The following is a 21,644-nucleotide window of genomic DNA, read 5'->3' as shown; positions in this document are numbered from 1 at the left end:
GGGTACTACTTATGAGTAAAATCTGCCGAAATTCTAGGTTCTCAACAATGTGCGTAGAAATGTGAGTTCGCCGTGTTTTCCTGTGATGGCATTATTTAAATTGTCCTCCAATACCTGAGCCGTTACTGGGAATAGCCGGCTGAGGACACATCCTTTTATAACACACATCTCCCCCAGTCCTTTCTAAAAAGGTCACTTTCCATTCACAGCCAAGTGGCTTAAATGCAAAATGAGCTTAAATGCTACCCGGAACCGTTTCTGACTCTTCCTCTGGGAAATCCTAGAAAATCCAACTAATGAAATGCAACTTCAACTTTAAAATTCTAATTATAACTGTCACATTAAATTGAAGGTGGGAATAAAACTGCTGTATCTGTTAAGCAAGGCAAGCGCCGGTCTGTTATCATACGTGTTATTTAACCGGCAAGTGTAAAAGTCAAGTTCCCTGCAGAAATGCGAGTGCCTCCACTTTGTCTTCTGGGAATGTATAAATTAACCATTCTCCCTCAAGCAGTTCTCCTCCCCGCCCCCCCCCCCCGCCCTATTTTAAATGTAGATAGGGCGTCCAGGGGCTTTTGAATGTGAAGGGCTGCTATCTCGGCCCCATTCTTTTCATCATCCTGTTTTGAATGACACTGAGCACGTATAGCTTCTTTTATAAAACAGCCACCCCCTGGATACGCGGCTGGGTCCCCCAGGCTACTTGCTAATTTTGCATAGCAATTACTCCTGACTTCTCTCCCAAGTCCGCAACCCAAATATAGCTCGAGAATGTTCCACAGAATTCCTCAAAGGTCTTGGAGCCTAGAAACGCTTGAACCTCTTTAGATACTCAAACTCCAAGAGGAGGAACTTGCATAATTAGCTAAATTCCCAGCTGGAGGAGTCTTGGAGGAGGAGAAGGTAACTGTAAAAATTATCCGTGCGTTCAAACCCGGGCTGCGGCCGGGTAAGCCAGGGGTCGGCGGATGCCTTGTTCTAAACTCCATTCTACCTACTCGCTGACCGCGCGGGGCTGGGCCACATGGCCCTCTGCCGCAGCCACTCAGCTGTGAGCAGCAGATGGCATCATTTGCATTTTTCTTTTTATACTTTCTTCGATCGGCAAATGAAAGGTTTTTTTTTTTTCCTTTTTTCAACATTTTACATTCGCGTTGTTCCTCTAAGACAGAAAACGTGGCTTTACTGTGCAGCTAGGCTTCTCTCACTCCACCTCCCACCCCACCCCCAAATCACTGAGACTGGAGGAAATTACCCGAGGGGTAGGTTTCATGTTTATCAACTTGCGATCTGTAGCCCCGGAGTGAGGAGTGGAACGAGTCAAGCCTCTTCTGGCTTGGTGACTCGTGTTTCTCTATTTTAAGCGCCGGGCGCAGACGGCTCCGTGGGGCTGCATCTGCGGCGTGTGGGTCTGGGCGCGCGCGCGCGCTGGGCCGGCTCGCGCAGCAGCCCTCAAACCTCAAAAACTTTGCCTTCCAAGTCAAAAAGCAAGATTTCCCCCCCCCCCTACTTTTCATCCTTGCACCAGAGGCCGGCCACCCCGCTGGGGGAGTGGCTTGAGCCAGCGTTTTCCCAGCGCCGGGATCCCCTCCCCGCGTCCTGCCACAACTCCCAGGCCCGCGCGGGCAAGGAAGCCACCCGGGACCCTCCGTACCCTGTTGTCTTTGTGCCCGACTAGGCGCGGGAAGACCCTCCCTGGGGGCCCAGCGTCATGTGGGCCCCCTAAAGCCAAGAACCTGGCAGAGCTGCGCGGGCGACCGGGGGAGGGCGGAGACGCTCCGCACCGTCGCCGTCTCGTGGGGGCAAAAAAAAAAAAAAAAGTAGAAAAAAAAAGAGGCACTTGGGGCCACACTCTCGGGTCTGAGAAGCCACGTTTCCGAGAAACGACTCGGGGCGGGGTGGGGGAGGGCAGGCACACGGCGCGCAGGGGCCATGGTGGCCGGCGCCGCCCGGAGCGCCGTGGGTGCGCGGGCCCACGTGGAGCCGAGCGACGCGGCGCCGGCCGAGCGCGCCCGGGCCGCCCGGGGCCCCCGGAGTGCGCGCCCGAGCTCCCCGCCGCGGCCGTTCACGCCCGAGCGCCGCCGCCGCCGCCGGTCCCGCGTGTGCCCCGCTGAGGGGGAGGGGCGGGCCGGGGGTGGGGGCGGAGGGGTTGTGGTTCCACTGCAGCGGGGGCTCCTGTGTCCTTGTGCGGAAATGACACACGGAGTCCCGTCACGTCACGCGAGAGCGCAGCGCACGGACACACAAAGAGAGAGGGGGGGAAAATACACGGCGCCCGCCGCCGGCCCGCCCGCCCGCCCGCCGCCCCGGCCAGGCCCCTCCGCGCGTGCGGCCCCCCACTCCCGGCCCCGCGCCCTCCCCCCACGTGGCGCCCAAACTCGGCGGCGCGGGCCCCTTCTCTGCAAAGTCCGACAACTCGCGTCCCAGGTAAGTGCGCGGGGCGGACCGAGGCGGCCGCGCGCCGGCGGCTCCCGAGGGTGGTGGTGGTGGGGGGGGAACCGGACGGGAGCGTGGCTCCGCAACATCCATGCCGGGGTGGGGGCGGGAGCAGGGGAGGGGACGCGGAGGGGGGCTGCGCCGGAGCGCGCCCGCCGCCGGCAGCGGCAGCAGCGGCAGCAGCGCCCACCTCCGCGCCGGGGCCGAGGCGCCCGAGCCGGCGCCCACGGGCTCGCCGCACCCATTGTGCCGCGCGCCCCTTTGTGCCCGCTCGGAACGCGGCGGCCCCCATGGCGTTCCGGGGAGCACGCGCGGGGGCGGCGGACGCGCGCGGGGTGTGTGTGTGTGTGTGTGTCGGGGGGACGGGCTGCGCCGCCGCCAGCAGCACCCCCCACCCCCGGCGCCCCACTCGCGCCGCGCGCCGGTCCCCCCCGCACCCCGGGGCCGCGCGGCGGGCTGTGGCGGAGCCGGCCGGCTGGGTCGGTGAGGGAGTCGGGGGGTGAGGTAGCTCGGCTGGTGGACGTGCGGCGGGGGGTGGCGGAGCAGGAGCAGGGGGGCGGGGACTGGGGCGCGCGAGGCCTCCGGAGCCGCCGGTCGGAGGACGCTGCCGCCCGAGCCTGCGAACGGAGCGAGGCCGGCCGGTGGCGGCGGCGGCGCCGGGGCCCGGGGCACGCGCCCCGCCGCCAGGGGGCGCGGTGCCGCCCCGCCGGCCGTTCCACGGCTGTTCGCGGTTCCCGCTGCCCGGCCGCTGGAGGCGGGCCCCGGCGCGGCGCTGGGTGTGCACCCACCACCCCGGGCTTGGCGCGAGGCCTTCCCGGCCGGCCGGGGCTGGAAACCCTGGGCGCTCGCCGCCCCGCGTGATCACCCCGCCCCTCCACCCCCGCCGGCCTGCTCTTTCGCAAACGTGATTTCCCACGCAGGTTTTTTTTTTTTTAACCTTCGCCTCTGCCAGCGGTCTGTGCAGCGCCGGCTTTCGGGGCCTGCGTGACGAAAAACGCGAGGACGCGCCTCTGTGGGTTCCGGGGGGAGTGGAGTGTGTGTGTGTTTGGGACGGTAGCAAGGTGTGTGGTCGCTGCGATGGCTCGTCCGCGAGCCGAGGCCGCCAGACGGAGGGCCTGTGCGGGAGCTGGGCAGAGTGCTCCAGGGTAGGACATGTTGGATTTCCCCTCCTTAAAGTAACTTTTTGAATGTTTAACTACAAATGTTGGCCTCGCCGTGGCCGCGTGCCAGCCATCTAGGCTGACGGGAAGCTGGGGCGACCGAGTGAGTCCCTCCAGTTAACTTAGGGTCCACCACCTCCACTCCCACAGACTTTATCTGTTTATCATTTCTTTGAAAGGCAAAGTTGCAGAGATAGGGCTGGGGAAGGGAGAGAAAGTTCTTTTGTCTTCGACTGATTTCACTCAGCAGATGCAGGGAAAGGTCTGGATCACGCAGCAAGCGGAGCCCCGGTGGCCACAGGGGTGACCCCCCACTGCTCCCTGGGTTACCTCAGCAGGGAGCTGGATTGGGAGCAGAGCCGTGCGGACTCTCGGCTGAAGGCAAATGTATGCCTGCCTTGGTATGCTCTGCCACGAAGTTGGCCCAGGTTGCTTCCATGTCCTTCCCCCCCCCCCCGCCCCATTCATCCTTCTTTTTTAAATTAAAAGTGTTTGAAAGGCAGATCCTCTGCCCCTGCAGTGTGACAACAGTCAGAATCCCCCCTCCCCCAGGCCAGAGATGGGTAGGCCCTGGGAGCCGTCGCCTGCCCCTTCCACGACTGTGCCGCCTCAGAAAGTGGAGTCTGGACCTGCGACTGGGATCCAGACATTCTGACAGACTTGTAGGTGCCCCACTGCACCCGAGGCTTGTGGATTTTCCCTTGCAAATACCATGCAATCAATGCCAGGAATTGGACAAAAAGTTTGGTATCACTCTTTTTTGTTTGTTTTTAAATTTGAAAAGACAGAGAGGAGAGAGAGAGCCTCCATCCACTGGCTCATTCCCCACCTGGCCACAAGGACCAGAGCTGAGCTGGCCTGCAGCCAGGAGCTGGGGACTTCTTGCTGGTCTCCCACGTGGAGGGGGGAGGGGCAAGGGTTTGAGCCGGTCTGCTGCTTTTCCAGGCTGTTAGCAGGCATGGGAAGTGCAGCTGTGTTGCTAGAACTGTGTCTGTATGAGATGTTGGTCCTGCAGGTGGAGGCTGACACTACTGTGTCATTGCACAGACCCCCACAAACTTTTTTGAAGTTGGAATTAGGAACATACTTTATCTTAAAGATTTATTTATTTTCATTGGAAAGTCAGAATATAGAGACGAGGAGGGATACAGAGGAAGATCTTCCATCTACTACTGTGTGGGGCCGAACACATTTCTTTTCATACTTTTTGTTTTAACTATTTGTTTTAAAGATAAGAGTTATAGAGAAAAGGAGGCAAATCTTGTATTTGCCAGTTCATTCCCCAGATGGAGGCCATGGCTGGAGCTAGGCTGATCTGAAGCCAGGAATTTCTGGGGCTGCAGTGTGGGTACAGGAGCCAAAGCACTTGGGCCGTCCTTTGCCACTTTCCCAGGCCATTAGCAGGGGGCTAGCTGGATGTGGGGCAGCTGGGACTTGAACCAGTGCCCATGTGGCCCTGCTGCATCACAATATTAGCTCCTGCAAATTGCAGTCCTCTTTTTTCTTTTTTTTTTTAAGATTTATTTTTTATTACAAAATCAGACTTATAGAGAGAAGGAGAGACAGAAAGATCTTCCATCCACTGGTTCACTCCCCAAGTGGCCACAATGGCTGCAGCTGAGCCAGTTCAAAACCAGGAGCTTTTTCCAGGTCTCCTACACTGTTGCAGGGTCCCAAGGCTTTGAAATGTCCTCGATTGCTATTCCAGGCCATAAGCAGGGAGCTGGATGGGAAGTGGAGCGGACGGGACGCATGGGATCCTGACAGGTGCATGGAAAGAATTTAGCCATTGAGCCATCACACAGGTCCCCAAACAGCAGTTCTAACACCTTCTCAACATGTCACTGGATGACATGCCCTCCCAAGGTGTTGAATCCAACTTGAAGCATGCATACTTGAAGTAAACCCCCTTCAAAATCCATCTTAAATACTTATTTATTTTAAAATGCAGAATTAGAGATGGGAGGAGAAAGATTCTTCTATCCAATGGTTCAGTTCCAAAATGGCTGCAGTAGGCAGGGCTGGCCCAGCTGAGCCCAGGAGTCAGGGTTTGTCTCTGGATCCCCGTGTTGGTACCAGGGACTCAGCGCTTGGGCTGTTTTCCTGTTTTTCTCAGGTGCATCATCAGAGAGCTGGATTGCAAGTGGAGTAGCCAGGACTCAAACCAGCACCGCTGTGGCATGTGGGTATCTCAGGCAGCAACTCAACATGTGCCACAGCGCTGGCCCTCGTTGCCTATTTCGTGTATGCAAAAAAGGCTGTTGGTTGGGCCCAGAACTGTAGCCAAGTGGCTAAAAGTCCTCACCTTGTTGCCCCAGGATCCCATATGGCTGCCAGTTTGCTTCTTGGCTGCTCCATTTCCCATCCAGCTCCCTGTTTGTGGCCTGGGATAGCAGCAGAGATGACCCAAAGCCTTGGGACGCTGCACTCTATGTGGGAGACTTGGAAGAGGCTCCTGGCTCCTGGCTTCGGATTGGCTCAGCTGTAGCCATTGCAGCTACTTGGGGAGTGAACCAGCGGATAGAAGATCTTTCTATCTTTCCTCTCCAAAAACCTGTCTTTCCAATTAAAAAAAAAATTTTTTTTAAAAGATTTATTTATTTATTGGAAAGTCAGATATACAGAGAGGAGATGAGACAGAGAGGAAGATATTTTGTCCGATGATTCACTCCCCAAGTGAGCGCCACGGCCGATGCTATGCCGATCCGAAGCCAGGAGCCTCTTCCGGGTCTCCCACGCGGGTGCAGGGTCCCAAAGCTTTGGGCCGTCCTCAACTGCTTTCCCAGACTACAAATGGAGCTGGATGGGAAGTGGAGCTGCCGGGATTAAAACCAGCGCCCATATGGGATCCTGGCACGCTCAAGGCAAGGACTTTAGCCGCTAGGCCACGCCGCAAGGCCCTCAATTAAAAAAGAGGCTGTTGGTTGAATTTGGAGCTGGTTGAAGTAGAGGATTGAGACTCACTTGGGGCTAAGGGCACCATCTCCACCAGGTTGTGCCTTGAACCCTAATTGTTAGGCAGCCACAAGAGAAACACACAAGTGGGGAGTGTGGAGGAAGCTTCGTTTTCACCTTGCTCCTTTGCCCACTAGGACAACTTGCTACCGTTTTCCACACGGTCACACAGCAGGTGCTAGAATGTACTGTCCAGTCCTTTCCAACTTGGCCCCCACTTCGCAATGTTCAGGTGAAAGAAACTTGGGGACTGGGGAGGACCTGCATAGCACCCCTTGCCCTTGACTGAGGAATACTTTCTGAAGTCACCACGTGCAGCAAGAGGGTGAAGTGGCAGGGCTTGGGCGGGCCAGGCTGTGCCCACATCATCAGCTGCATGCTGGAGAGATGCTGTGTCCCGGAATGATGGAAGGCAGCGGCAATTACAGCTTCAGAAAAACACAGGGGGGAATTGCCCTGGTTTTGTGAGGACTGGTATTTTTCAAGCTGCATTTGCAGATGTGTCTAAAAATAAAGACAAATTGTGAACAGTTCTTGCAAATCCCTATGGGCAGCATGCCACCACCCTGAGGGCAGTGTCCCGAGAGCCGCAAGGGCTCCCGGCTATCCAGCCATGCTGGAGCCGCTGGCATGGGAACGTGCCTTCTGCCTGGGAAGGCGGGGGGTGGGAGTGGTGGTGTTCGATTGGGTTCCATTTCCTTCAGTTGGCTTTTTTTTTTTAAAGATTTATTTTATTGCAAAGTCAGACATACAGAGAGGAGGAGAGACAGAGGAAGATCTTCTGTCTTCTGATTCACTCCCCAGGTGGCTGCAATGGCCAGACCTGAGCCAATCCGAAGCAAGGAAGGAGGAGTAGATGGTATAACCATCTGCTAGTTCACTCCCCAAATGGCTGCAATGGCCAGTTCGAAGCCAGGAGTTCCTGGTGTCCCAGGTGGGCACAGGGTCCCAAGGCTTTGGGACCTCCACTACTGCTTTCCCATGCCACAAGCAGGGAGCTGGATGGGAAGTGGTGTGGCCAGGATCAGAACTGGCCCCCATCTGGGATCCTGGCACATGCAAGGCTAGGAGCTCAGCTCCTAGGCTAGCGCACTGGCTTCTTTTTGACTTGAAAGAAAAATGGCCAAAAGAGACGAAGGGACAAGAGTTGCCATCTGCTTGTCCACTTGCTGGATAGAGGGAGCAGCCCTGGACCTGGGGCCAAGCCAGGAGCTGGGAGCTTAGTCCAGGTTCCCCACACGAGTGGCAGGAAACCAGTCACATGAGACTCATCACCACGACCTCCCTGGACTTGAATTCAGCAGGAAGTGGGAGCTAGGAGCCTGAGTTGTCCGATGTGGAATGTGGCCTAGTACCAACTCCTGAACACTTAGAATCTTTAAGCCATATTTTATTGTTTAATTTTGCAGTTCTTTTAAAAGTTTACTGTTAAAATGCACTTTAAAAAACTATCTTTGGGTCCCTGGTGCCATGGCTCAACAGGCTAATCCTCCCCTTATAAGCACTTGGATCCCATATGGATGCTGGTTCATATCCTGGCTGCTCCACTTCCCACCCAGCTCCCTGCTTGTGGCCTGGGAACCATGTGGGAGACCTGGAGGAAACTCCTGGCTCCTGGCTTTGGATTGGCTCAGCTCCAGCCATTGTGGCCAATTGGGGAATGAACCAGAAGAAGGAAGATCTTTTTCTGTCTCTTCTCTCTGTAAAATCTGACTTCCCAATAAACATAAATAAATCTTTAAAAGAAAAATCTTGGGCAAAGGAGGAAGGGCTGGTGGCATGGTGGTGTAGCAGGCTAATTCTCCACCTGCACATGCAGGATTCCTGTTTGTGTGTCCTTCATGTCCAGGCTGTTCTACTTCTGCTCCAGCTCCTTGCTTGTGGCCTAGGAAAGCAACAGTGGATGGCCTGAGGCCTTGGGACCCTGCACCCATGTGGGAGACCAGGAAGAAGTTCCTGGCTCCTGGCTTCAGACAGATTTAACTCTGGCAGTTCGGTAATGAACCAGCAGATGAAAGAGCTCCGACTTTCAAATAAATCTGTTTTAATCTTGGGTTCTCCTCTCCTCCAACGCCCCTCCCATTGATTTTCCCCATATTATTGCAGCAGTATAGACTTTCGTAAGGAGTTATTGCCATCAGTCTGTTATTTAGGTATGCCCCAACATTGCTGGTACAGACCTTGTCAGACAGTCCAGCATCCCATCATCTAGATATGTCCAACAGTTTCTTTTCTTTCTTTTTTTTTTAATTGCAAAGTCAGATATACAGAGAGGAGGAGAGACAGGGGGAGGATCTTCTATCCAGTGATTCACTCACCAAGTGACCACAGCAGTTGGAGCTGAGCTGATCCAAAGCCAGGAGCCAGGAACTTCCTCCAGGTCTCCCACACAGGTGCAGGATCCCAAGGGTTTGGGCTGTCGTCGACTGCTTTCCCAGGCCTCAAGCAGGGAGCTGGATAGGAAGTAGAGCTGCTGGGATTAGAACTGGCGCTCACTTAGGATCCCGGCGCGTTCAAGGCGAGGACCCCAGCTGCTAGGCCAGGGCACCGGGCCCAATGTCCAGCAGTTTTATTGGGAATTCATCTTTGATTTAGAAGTAGGGATGCGAGTAACATTGTTGCATTAAGAAAAGAAAAAACCACTTTTGTTTTAAAGATGTATCAGGATTATTCAGAGAGGTAGAGACAGAGAAATCTTTGACCTGCTGTTTAATTCATCAAATGGTGGCAGCAGCCAGACAGCCAAGCTGAAACCAGGTTTCTGGAACTCCATTCCTTCTCCCATGTGGATGCAAGGGCACAAGCACGTGAGCCATCTTCCACTGCTTTCCCAGGTGTGCTCGCAAGGAACTGGGGCAGAACTGGTGCAACCAGGGCTTGAACCAGAGCTCATATGGGATGTCAGTGTCACAGGTGGTAGTTTAACTTGCTGTGCCACATGCTGACCCCTTTAAAAAAAAATTAAAAACACCCAGTAGCATATTGCTTTAGGTACTGTTCTCCTTTGTAATTTGCACAAAAACAGGAGTGGATGTGTTCTGCATTTTACAAAATAAAGGATTAAGACTGGATGAGTAGAAGAGTACCTCACTCAGTTTTAGATACCAACTTTTTTTGCTTTTAAAGATTTATTTATTTTGTGCCCGGTGCAGTCGCATAGCAGCTAAAGTCCTCGCCTTGATTGCGCCGGGATCCCATATAGGCTCTGGTTCTAATTCCTGCAGCCTCTGCTTCCCATCCAGCTCCCTGCTTGTGGCCTAGGAAAGCAGTCGAGGACAGCCCAAAGCCTTGGGATCCTGCACCCGTGTGGGAGACCTGGAAGAAGTTCCTGACTCCTGGCTTCAGACTGTAGTAGCACCAGACTGGTCACTTGGAGAGTGATTCATCAGATAGAAGATCTTCCTCCCTGTATTTCTGACTTTCCAGTTATTTTAATTATCTTACAGAGAGAAGAGACAGAAAGCTCTCTGCCAGTTTACTACCCAGATTGTCTGATTGGCTAGAGCTGAACCAATCCAAAGCCAAGAGCCAGGCGTTTCTTCAAGGGCGCCCGTGTGGGTGTGGGGTCCCAAGCTTTGAGCCACCCTGGACTGCTTTCTCAGGCTGCAAGATGGCAGCTGGATGGGAAAAGGAACAGTCAGGACATGAACCAGCACCTATATGGGATCCCAGCCGTTGCAAGGCCAGACTATAGCCACTAGCAATCATGCCCTGCTCTAGATGTTAACTTTTAAAGTCCTTTTTCAAAAAGAGAGAGAGATGACACTTCTGTCTTCTGCTCCACTTTCGTCACACTCAATATGGCTAGGGCTTGGTTAGGCTAAAGTCACGAGCTGAGGGTGGTGGCTGGCACCCCGTCTCTGAGGAAGACCGGGCAGTGTGGAGGCAGTGTGCTGCGGGATGCTGACACGTTAGTTCCTGGCCCTTAGGGGCTGGAGATGTCTTCTTTGCAGTGTCCATTGAAGCCCTGTCCACTGGTGATCCGGCCCCCTGCTGATGAGCCTTGGAAGAGAGTGGAAGATGGCCTAAAGGCTTGGGCCCTTGCCTTGCACGTGGACACCCTGATGGAGTTCCTGGCTTCTGGGTTTGTCCTGACCCAGTCCTTGGTGTTGGGGCCACGTGGGGAGTGAGTCCCGTGAAAGTCAAGTGGATATGAGTACAAATCCCTGAGTTGATTGTATTGTACCTGTGTTTAAAATGATCCGAGTGTGTTCTCTGTTTTACCTTTCGTGTGGCCAGGACTGCAAAAGCCACTGTCCTGATTTTCTGGGATTCTGATCCCATGGCTGTGTCTGGGCTCCAGTTCCTTGGGCAGTCTGGATTTGCATCTGGGTCTTGAGGGGAGGGGTGTTTGCCCCTATTGGCCCAAGGTCAGGGTTACACAGGGCCAGCTGCTCCCCAAGCTGCACTTGTGGCCGGTGTTGCTACCCAAGCTGGGCGGATGACGTTGTTATTTTAGCGGGGGCAGAATCCTGGTTCAGCTGGCTGGGATTTGAGCCTTAAAGTCTCAGGAAGCCCAATGACTTCCCATTTCAGGGTCTGCTGCTTGTCCTGTCTGATTGGGGGCTGGCCGCAAAGCCTCTGCTGTTCTGATTAGTGTCCTGGTGCCACAGGGTCACAGGCTTACCTCTGCTTCGAAGAGAGGTGGATGCCGTGGGCTTCCTGGGGGAAGGATGGACGGATGGACAAACACCCCCTCCTCCCCCGGTCCTGCTGCCATGTGAGGGAATCCTTCAGTTAGAGAAGGATTAGGGCCAGTTAGGGAAGAGGCTGGTGGTGCTGCCTCAGCTGGGCCCTCTGGCATGCAGCTGCCCTCCCTGCAGGAGGAGAGCTGTGGCGTCTTAGGCTGCGTGACTGCCTGCTCACTCACCCGTCACGGTGACCTCACCCTGGTCCTTCCTGTTTTCTGGGGCCCAGCCTTCCTCCACGGCTTCCCTCTCCCACTGCCTTCTCCTCTGGGTTCTGGAGTCGCAGCCCCTGGCTCAAGCTCTGGGTGTCCAGTAGAGTCCAGTTTGGAGGAGGTGGGAAAGGAAGGGCCGCAGGTGCAGGTTGCTGAGCACTGGCAACACTGTCCCCTGGCTGATCATCTTTCTGAGCAACCACGAAACCCCTCTGGCAGCTCGGGTCCCTGCTGGATCCAGAAGATTAGGTCTGGGATTCCTCCATTTCCTCCTAACACCCACCCACCTGTTATGAAATTTGTCTCATTTTGAAAAAGAACCCAAGGACCAAGCAGAGGCATTGATAAAGGATAATGCCTGCGAGGAACCTGCCAGGAAATGGCAGTTGCAGGTTGATGTGTGTGAGCCTGATGCATTCTCTGGTCTCCTCCCCACACCCTGGGTGCTCCTTGTAGTGAGAGGCCATTGGTCACTCAGAGCCATCTGTGCTGGGCTGACCGGGTGTCAGTCACCTTGTTTCTCAGACCAGCGATGTTTTTAGAGGGGTTGTGCGATTTAGGTGTTACAAGCATTGTCAACTTGCATTGGCAGATGTTGCTAAGAATATAATCTGACTGGCGTGTCCTTGAACTTCTCAGTTTTCATATTTATAAATATTCAGTATTGAACAATTGCATACCCATGGTGTGACATGAGGAAAATGAGGGGGAAATGTAAAGAAAAAAAATCCAAAAGCTGCCGGTTACTTTAACTTTTTGGCCTGTTTCCCACCTGCTACCTCACAGTGTGATTTAATCATGTAGTTGAGATATCCCCATGAACTTTGAAGTTTGTTGTTATTTGAGTGGCCTGGGGACACACCCTTGGTTTTGAATTTTTAATACCCATGGTTTAGCACTTTCCATGTGCAGAGCTTTTTGAATTCTGTGTTGACTTCCCAGCTCAGCACAGGGGGAGCCAGTGGGGATGGGGGTTTCACTTCGCATGCTCTGGGATCTGTTGAATCTTCCGTTCTCTGCAGCGTGTGGGGTGGGCGGGGCAGGTGTTTGGCAAAATGGTGAAGGGCACTAGCTGGGAGACCCACGCCCCCCGCCAGTGTAACTGGCTGCAGCTTCCTGCTCATGCAGGCCCTGGGAGGCAGCGGGTGTCGTTAGGTCCCTGCCACCCACGCGGGAGACCCAGATGGGAATCCTGGCCCCTAGCATCGTCCTGGTCCATCCCACCTACTACATGCTGAACCATGTGAATAGATGTCTGTCTGCCTGTCTTTTCAGCATTCAGTACATAAATAACATTTAAAAAGAGCAGATGCCAGCGAATGGGTACAGTGGTGGCCTGTGCTGCAGAGTGGCGTCCAGGTCTACAGCCCTGCCCCTGACTTGCTGCCAGCCAAGAAAGCCATCCTGGCCCTGGCACTTTGCCCTTTGACCTCTGCTCTTTGCTGTGGCTGTAGCTGTGCCTCAACAGGTTCAAGTGCATGCGGCCCTGCAGGGGTCACCAAAGTTTGGTCATAGGTCTTTAGGAACTGAACGTGCAGAGGGAAATCAAGTGATGCTGCCTTGAGTGACATTGGCAGTTATTTTGTAAATGGACATTTTTGCCCCTTTAATTGGTGTTAATTAATGTTTCTTTGCCAAAGTGAGGGGAAAAGTCTCTTAGGTCTGCGTTGTGAGTTTAAAAATATTTACATTTAGAAATCAGCATTCAGATTTTTTTTTTTTTTTTTGTGGCTGGGGGACTTCCCCACAGCTGTATGGCCTGGGTGTTGAGTTATGGTTGTCATAGAAACCTGTTACAACACCCACTGACCACTCCTTCCCTCCTGCTACCTATGCCTTCCCATCTGGCCCTCTGCCTATTTTCATCCCCTACATCCTCCCCTCTCTGCTGCCACGGAGGTGATGATCCCTAGAAATGACCTCTGCAGTGGGCCATTATCCCGCACAAAGGAGGGACCTTGTTCCTGCCTCCCCAGGCTGTCACGCAGCATGGTGGCTCACTCCCTGCAGGGTCCACTTCCTGCAGAGCCACCTAAGGGTCCCTCGCCCATGAAACCAGAAAACCAGGCCAGACAGTGCAGAGGAAGCCCTCTGCCATTCTAAAAGCCATGCCTCAGTTTTAATCTGTAAAATGGGACTAACAAGGGTTGCCAACTCACAGGATTGTTTAAAAAAAAAAAAAGCAGCGCTCTGTCCACGCCGTGTCAGGAGCAGGTGGAAGGGACAGGCTCAGGCACGAGAAGGCTCTGCATTTTCTGGTGCTTGTGGTAGGAAAGAGGGCTGTGGTATCTCTTGGTACTCTCATACTGTACCGTGGTGCTTGGCCCCTGGGGACTCCAGCTCTCTCCCAAAGAAGTGGTTTATCTCCAGTCAGTGTCTGAAGATCTGCTTTTGGAGAAACTCAAGGTGAAAGAAGTGATAGAGACATTTCCATGGTACAGTAAATGAAAAATAAAATTAGGAAACTAGATTTTCAAAACTTTTGGTGTTAGGATCCCATTTCTTCTTTTATAAAAGACTTATTTTATTGGAAAGGCTGATTTACAGAAGGAAGGAGACAGAAAGATCTTCCCTCCGCTGGTTCACTCCTCATATGGTCACAGTGGCTGGAGCTGAGCTGATCCCAAGCCAGGAGCCAGGAGCTTCCTCTGGGTCTCCCACGCAGTGCAGGGTTCCAAGACTTTGGGCTGTCCTCTGCTTTCCCAGGCCAGGAGCTGGATGGGAAGTGGGGCCACTGGGGCATATCCAAAGTGCATATGGGATCCTGGCACTTGAAAGGGGAGCTGCTGTACCAACTTCCCCTCTTTTTTTAAAAAATGATTTATTATTATCTTTTAATCCCTCTTATGTTTATTAAACTATTTTTCTTTTGTTTTTGTTTTGATATACAGAATGCCAAATACTTTGGCATATGTGATGGCCTTCAACAATCTAAATTTTTCTTTGCTTAAATATTTTGGAATTAAAAGGACCTTAAAGCAAGTATGAGATGTAGGTAACACTTCTGTGTCTGGCCATTTTTGTCTGGAATCATTTAAAGATTTATTTTTATTATATAGGCAGATTTGCAGATAGGAAAGACAGAAAGACCTTTACCTCAATGGTTGGGGATCTCAAAGAGTTTTTGGTGTCTATGGGTTATTTCCATAAATTGTGTCCGTGTTTAAAACTAAAGATGGGAAATATTTAAGTGTATGTTTTTAAATAACCAAAATGAAGCCATTAGGCTGCAATAACACTTTTATGACATAATCTGTATTTTAAAATCCTTTCTGAAAACAGGCTGTGTTTACATTTTTGCGAGTCACTTTCGTGTTTGGTTTTAGTAGAAGCTGAATTTTCATATCTGCCTCTGTGTTTAGTCTTCTGAGAAACACCATGTCGTGGAAAACTCCCCTGCGTGCTGGCAAGATGAGAGCGGAAGGGAATAATGTCTTAGCATTATTTTGAAAATAGCTGTGATCTCATGGCACCCCTCGGTGGTGCTTGGCATGTTTTGGTGAAGCGGCTTTCTGGGAAGAGGGGAGAAAAGCCTTGGTGGGTAGCCAGTGTCAGTTACCTTGGTGCAAATACCCCCACCCTGGACAATTCCAGGCTCCTCACTTGATTGTAATGGTGGCGTCGGCCAGAGCTCCAGGCCCAGTGCAGGTCACCTGGGCCAGCTACAGCACACTGCCCCCTCTGAGGCTCACCACACTTTGAAAACATCTGTGGAACAACACATGGAGTGGCCGTCCAGGAACCCAGTTGGACCGAGTAGGTGTTTTCTTTTTTTTATTTTCTCTGTAGCTTCCATCTTGTGGGTTAGTCTTTAGATGCCATCTTGTGGGCTCTGACTTGGGCAGAAACCAGGAACTCAATCCAGGTCTGCCATGTGGGAGCAGAAGCCGTTACTGAACCATCACTACCACCCTCCAGGGAACACATTAGCAGGAAGTTAGAGTCAGGAATGGGGAATTGAACCCTAGGTTCTCGCTTGCTTTTCTTCCTTTTTTGAAAGGCAGAGTTAAGAGAGATCTTCAATCTGCTGGTTCACTCCCCAACTTGCTGTATTGGCTAGAGCTAAACCAATCCAAAGTCAGAAGCCAGAAGCTTCTTCTGGATCTCCCATGTGGGTGCAGGGTCACAAGGCTTTGGGCCATCCTCTACTGCTTTCCCAGGCCACAGGCAGGGAATTGGATAGGAAGTGGGGTCATGGGAATTCCAATTGAAGCTCAAGCAAGGGATGCAGGTGTTCCACTGCTCCACAAGCCCTGTCCCCGTCACAGTGGCCAGCACTTCCGTGCCTGTTGAATTATGTTCCCTGTGTGTACTTTGGTGACTTCAAAACGTCATTAGGGAAATGTAAATCTTAAAAAAAAAAAGATAAAGACAAGGGCCCGGTGTAATAGCGTAGTGGTAAAAGTCCTCACCCTGCACAGGCCGGGATCCCATATGGGCGCCGGTTCTAATCCTGGCAGCTCTGCTTCCCATCCAGCTCCCTGCTTGTGACCTGGGAAAGCAGTTAAGGACGGCCCAAAGCCTTGTGACCCTTCACCCGTGTGGGAGACCTATAACAGCTCTTGGCTCCTGGCTTCGGATCAGTTCTGCAGCAGCCATTGCGGTCACTTGAGTGAACCATCGGATGGAAGATCTTCCTCTCTGTATATCCACCTTTCCAATAAATAAATAAATCTTAAGGAAAAAAAAAGATAAAAATAAAGCCCCAGCCAAGTGCATGGTAATAGGATTCAGACTCGTGCATTTTTTCATTGTTAGACAGAGAGATAGACACAAACCCTGCGGGTTTCAGCATTTCTGGAGCCAGTGTGGACGATTTATTCCTTGCTGTTTGATATTAGACTGGCTGAAGCTTTGTACTGGTGAGATTATCTGTTTTCTTTTTTTCTTTTTAAAATAAAGATTTATCTTGTTGGAAAGACACATTTACAGAGACAAGGTGAGAGAGAAAGAAATGTCTTCCATCCACTGGTTCGCTCCACCAGAGGCCACAGTGGCTGGAGCTGAGTCAGTCCGAAGCCAGGAGCTAGAAGCTTCTTCCGGGTCTCCCGTGTGGGTGCAGGGTCCCAACGACTTGGGCCATACTCACTGCTTTCCTGGGCTTTAAGCAGGGAACTTGATGGGAAGTCTAGCAGTTGGAACAAGAATTGGCTCCAACACGGGGTCACAGTACTTGCTGGGAGAGGATTAGCCAATTGCGGGAGGCCCTGTCCTTCCTTTTGTATCTTCTGCAAACCAAAGCTTGCGCTGATGGCTGGTTTCATCTTCTGCCTTGTGGATCTGGAGTGGAGAATTGAACCCTGGCCAGCCCTGGTCCCCTCTGTGTAGACAGTCAGTGCCACCCTCCATCATTTGCAACTTTGTACATTACTGATGGACACTTTGCCTGGGGCTTTCTAGGTTGTTTGTTTTGAAAAGAGGCAGGATTTTTACTTATTAAACCAGCCCCGGAGCGTGGTCTTCTTGAGAGCTACTGTCTGGTTGGTCTTAGCACCAGCGGCATTGAAAGCGGAGGCAGTTGAAGCTTGCACATGTCCTGTGCTTTCTCCACTCGTTGACTCTTCCCTTGGCTGGGGCAGGGGCTACTGAGCTGATTGTCGGTGACATCCAGAGAAGCTGCCAGATGGCCCATGATGTGAGGTAAGAAGATTTTGATAGAAAGGATGCTGGGACATACGGCATGGAAGCCAGCAGGCGAGGGAGAAAAATGGGGTGATCTTGAGAAGGCCCAGCTCCCCCAGCACCTGTGTTAGGCAAGCAGGAGGAATTTCCCTGTGCGCCCGGCATCTGGGGCCGCCCTGGAGGAGCTCAGCTCCCCGTCTCCACCCAGCAGAGGACCAGGAAATGGCCTAGGAGAGGTGATACCCATCTCCTTACCACCTGCTGTGGTGGGTGGGAAGACGGAGTGGGTCCCATGCTGTCGCTGAGCCAGCTCCAGGCCACAGGGAGTGGCTCCTCACCCCTCCTGCCCCACGGCAGGAAGTCTGCCTCCAGACACAGTTGTGGCCCAAACTGCTTTTCAGGTAGCCCCTAGGGCTAAAGGAGATTCCTGGATCCCCCAGAGCGGCCTGAAAGCAGCCAGGGTGCTCGGCGGCAGAGTCTTGGCAGCAGACAGAGGGCTGTGTTTGCTCCTCTGGCTGCCTAGTCGGTGGTACCGCCACCCTCCCCCAGGAATCTTACTGCACCTCTGTGACTGACGCTGGGCCGGCCAGTGGCCCTACCATCAATGTCTATTGGAGGAATCTGGATTCAAGTAGCCTGGGGCAAGGCCAAGGTGCTCTTGCAGTTGGTGGGCGCACTCCGGTTGGTGGGTCCTCGCTCACCACTACTTGAATGAGGTTTAGGCAAGTGCCTCTTGGCAAGCATAGCTGTTCTCCAGGGACAGAGGCCTACCATCCTGTGCTGTGAGTTTCTTGGGTACTAACATTGCTGCATCAGTTGCCAGTCTATAAATGAACACAGAAATGCTTTTCCCAGAGCAGAAGCGCTTGGGCTACTTGGAGCTGGGCAGCTGTAGCCTTCCTCCTACCTCACCCTTGCAAGCCTTTCTGCTCCCCTCCCCACCTCCTCTACTTCCCTCCTCGCCCGCAGGCACATCAGGTGTGTGTCCTTCCCAGGTCATTCTGCTGTGGTGCTGTGGTGCTGGTGTTACTGGTGGTGCTGGTGATTCAAGAAAATAGCCCTTGTGCTCACGGAGCCACATTCCTGGCCAGCTACGCCCAGCGGCCAGCAGCATGGCTCTGCGTTGTCAGGCTCCCCAGGGCCCCGCTGCTCCATAGGGGGTTCCAGCAGAGCAAGGAGGGAGGGTGAGTGCAGAGTTCCTTGAGTCAGCTGGCCACCCTCACCTACACCTGGGGTTCTGGGAGCTGTCCCTTGCTGTCCTGGCTGCCTCACCTGCACCTGGAGTTTTGGAAGCTGTGTCCTTCCATTCTGGTTGCTGGCATTTCACATCTACTGTTTCCTGCTTGGCCAGAGTGCCACCAGGATCCCTTTGTTCTTTGTGTAAACCCTCTGCCGTCTCTTCCTCCCTTAGCTGCTTTTTTTCTCTCCAAAATATACTTTGCTGTGTGCGGGGTCCATGTCCTCCAGCAGCCCGCATGTGTGCCTCCCCATGTCTTCTGCTCTTGCCCTTGGATGGAGAGGAATGGGTTATGTGACCACACAGCAGAGCTTCCAGGGATCTTCAGCAAGCTAAGGGTGTTTGGGAACTCTGGCGTTTCCCCGAGAGACCCACTCACAGCGCTGGAAGGCAGGTTGGAATCTGTGCCTGGTGGTGCCCACCACCCTGCCAGCCACTGACTGACAGCCAGCTGGGGGAGGGGTTTCCCTCCCTCACTCTCTTTGAACGTGGTGCAGGGAGCTGCCAGCCGCTGCACCTGGCAGCACAGTTCTCCAGCCTCCCTGAGGTTGACTCCCTGTTGGTTGTGCTCAGCCTCACTTTGTTGAGTTGTTTCAGATAGGAGGAAGCCTTTTGTGGTTTCAGGTAAGGCTTATTTTCTCTGTCCCTCCCGGAAGTTAGTTAGCACAGGAGTGATAAGGACTGTGCCTGCCTCCCCCCACCCTTTTTTAAGGATTTATTTATTGTTATTGGAATGGTAGATGTACAGAGAGGAGAAGTAGAAAGACCTTCCGCCTGATTCACTCCCAAGTGGCCTCAGTGGCTGGGAGCTGAGCCGATTCAATGCCAGGAGCCTCCTTTGGGTCTTCCACATGGGTGCAGGGTGCCAAGGCTTTGGGCCATTGTCTACTACATTCCCAGGCCACAAGCAGGGAACTGTTTGGGAAGTGGAGCAGTCGGGCACAAACTGGTACCCATATGAGATCCTGGCATGTGCAAGGTGAGGATTTATCCACTGAGCCATCACAGCAGGCTCGATCATGCCTGTCCTGCAGGGCTGTCGTGGTGCATGTCCTCAGGTTCGTCTTCAGAAGCCCTGTGCGAGCACGCTGTTCCATGAGTTTTGAGGTTGGTATGTGCACGCACCAGCTGAATGCACAATCTCCTGCCCTACTCGTGACATGCGCTCTATCACCTCTAAATTGTTCGTGGTGACCAAGTATCGTCTTGTAGCCGCCCTTTGACTGGTCCGCCATGTGTCGTAGCTGGCCTTCCTCTTACAGAAATTGCTTGGGAGGAACGTGTTGGTTCTGCTCTCGCCTGAGCCTTAAGTAAAATAAGAAGGCCATGTGTCTGTCCACCCACATAGCTGTGGAAACGAGTGCAAGTTGCCATATGCATTGTTTCCCAATGGATACGACTCATTTGCATTGTGTGCTGTTTTCATTCTTGCTCTGAGGAATTGGGGGCATCTCAGAGAAGGTAATAGTAAGTTTAGTGCTCCTCCCCGCTGCAATGTTGGTCCTGTCCTGGGGGCACTGGTAGGAGTTGGGCTGGTGCCACCACTCTTTCCATTCTGCTGTTCAGACTAGATTGTATGATGTTCTCAAACCCACACGTTACAGCCCACCATGTTTTCTCTGCTTGTTGGAGCTGAAGGAAGGACTATATTAGCGCTCCCAAAAATAGTATAACATAACCACATAGGTAGCCAACATTTTTCTAGTGGCTACTTTACCAAAACAGGTCGAGTGAATTTTAATGAAGCATCTAGCTCCAGTAAGTCCCCAGATAGGACCATCTAACCATGTGAGCAAGCAAATCAGCAGTGAGAGGTTTCACGTCCATCCTGCTAGGCGGAAGCTGACCCCAAGTGTGCACTGAACTGCGCCTTGAGTGTGCAGGGGGGTCTCCATCTGCACTGAGCCATGCCTTGAATGTGCAGGGGGTCTCCATCTGTGCTGAGCCATGCCTTGAATGTGCCTTGAGTGTGCAGAGGGTCTCCATCTGTGCTGAGCCATGCCTTGAGTGTGCCTTGAGTGTACAGGGGTTCTCCATCTGTGCTGAGTTGCGCCTTGAGTGTGCAGGGGTTCTCCATCTGTTCTGAGCTGTGCCTTGAGTGTGCAGGGGGGTCTCCATCTGTGCTGAGCTATGCCTTGAGTGTGCAGGGGTCTCCATCTGCGCTGAGTTATGGCTTGAGTGTGCAGGGGGTCTCCATCTGCACTGAGCCGCACCTTGAGTGTGACTGAGGCCCGTGGTCATGTGCAGCACGGGTCTCTTGATCATTTCGAGTGAATTCCCAGACACCAGCTCAGGTATGTCAAAGGCTGCAGCTTCCAGCTTTCGACCCTGCTTCCTTACCGGGTTTGATTTTGGTTTTGTGGCTGGTCCTTATAAGGAGGGACTGAAAAGAGATCGCCCTAATTGGGTTGTCAGCAAGATGTGATTTGTTCAAAGAACATTTTGCAGTCCTGGTGGCACAGCCTAGCGGCTAAAGTCCTCGCCTTGAACGCACCGGGATCCCATATGGGCACCAGTTCTAATCCCAGCAGCTCCACTTCCTATCCAGCTCCCTGTGGCCTGGGAAAGTAGTCGAGGATGGCCCAAAGCTTTGGGACCCTGCACCCGTGTGGTAACTTGGGGAGGGAATCATCGGATGGAAGATCTTCCTCTCTATCTCTTCTCCTCTCTGTATATCTGACTTTGTAATAAAAATAAATAAATCTTAAAAAAAAAAAAAGAACATTTTGCCCTGACTCAGTAAGTGCCTCTCTGGACCACCCTGCCCACAGGGAGCTGCACAGGTGGCTGCTCTGGGCATGTGCATTCTGGGTCTGACAGGCACACTTACAGGGTGCTGAGTTTCTGAGTGGGTAGGGGTGAGGAAATAAACCCAGTAGTAAATCAAGACTTTGTCTTTATCTTTTCATTTAGTGGAATAGAAGATGAACTCAGCTGAATTCGGTGAAGATGTAGAAGAAGGTAAAAATATATATATATATATATATATGTGTGTGTGTGTGTCCCCCCCCTTTTTTTTTTTAAGAAAAATGCTTTTAATGAAATAGTTTTGATGAGGTTATCCATTGACAGCATGTACATGGAATATAAAGAAGGTGTTTGACAAGTCCCAGCCCTGGTACCACATGCACCTGTTGTAAGCATCTTACGTATCTTTCTGAAGTTACTTTTTCTTCTCTTCCCTAAAGACATTCCAGCTAATTTTGAACCCGATGTTCTGGAAACCTAGTTTTGTTATCTGGTCCTCACAGCAGATAAGAAGTGTGTTATTGGAAAGCACAGGTTTATAAAAATCTTTGAGAGAGGGAGCGACGGGGCGTAGCCCACACCCCTT

The 21,644-nt window shown here is 52.7% G+C and overlaps 1 protein-coding gene across 4 annotated transcripts in view; it reads left to right on the top strand.

The window, feature by feature from the left end:
* Positions 1-2,342: 2,342 nt before the first annotated feature.
* Positions 2,343-21,644, top strand: part of BEND3 (BEN domain containing 3) — a 40,842-nt gene continuing 21,540 nt past the window's right edge. The window contains exons 1-2 of one of the 4 annotated variants that reach the window (XM_040983847.1): positions 2,343-2,427; positions 21,224-21,271. In XM_040983847.1, the coding sequence (XP_040839781.1) occupies positions 21,235-21,271 (37 nt within the window). In that variant the 5' untranslated portion in view covers positions 2,343-2,427; positions 21,224-21,234. Of the gene's footprint in view, positions 2,428-16,576; positions 17,092-21,221; positions 21,272-21,382; positions 21,447-21,498; positions 21,593-21,644 lie in introns of those variants that run through there. The other 3 variants (XM_040983849.1, XM_040983846.1, XM_040983850.1) reach the window with 3 other exon arrangements.

The sequence above is a fragment of the Ochotona curzoniae genome, unplaced genomic scaffold (assembly GCF_017591425.1).
Source record: "Ochotona curzoniae isolate NIBS_2020 unplaced genomic scaffold, NIBS_Ocur_1.0 contig_3819, whole genome shotgun sequence".
Taxonomy (NCBI): domain Eukaryota; kingdom Metazoa; phylum Chordata; class Mammalia; order Lagomorpha; family Ochotonidae; genus Ochotona; species Ochotona curzoniae.
Note: the sequence above shows the minus strand (reverse complement) of the source record. Positions and strands in the feature narration are given on the sequence as shown.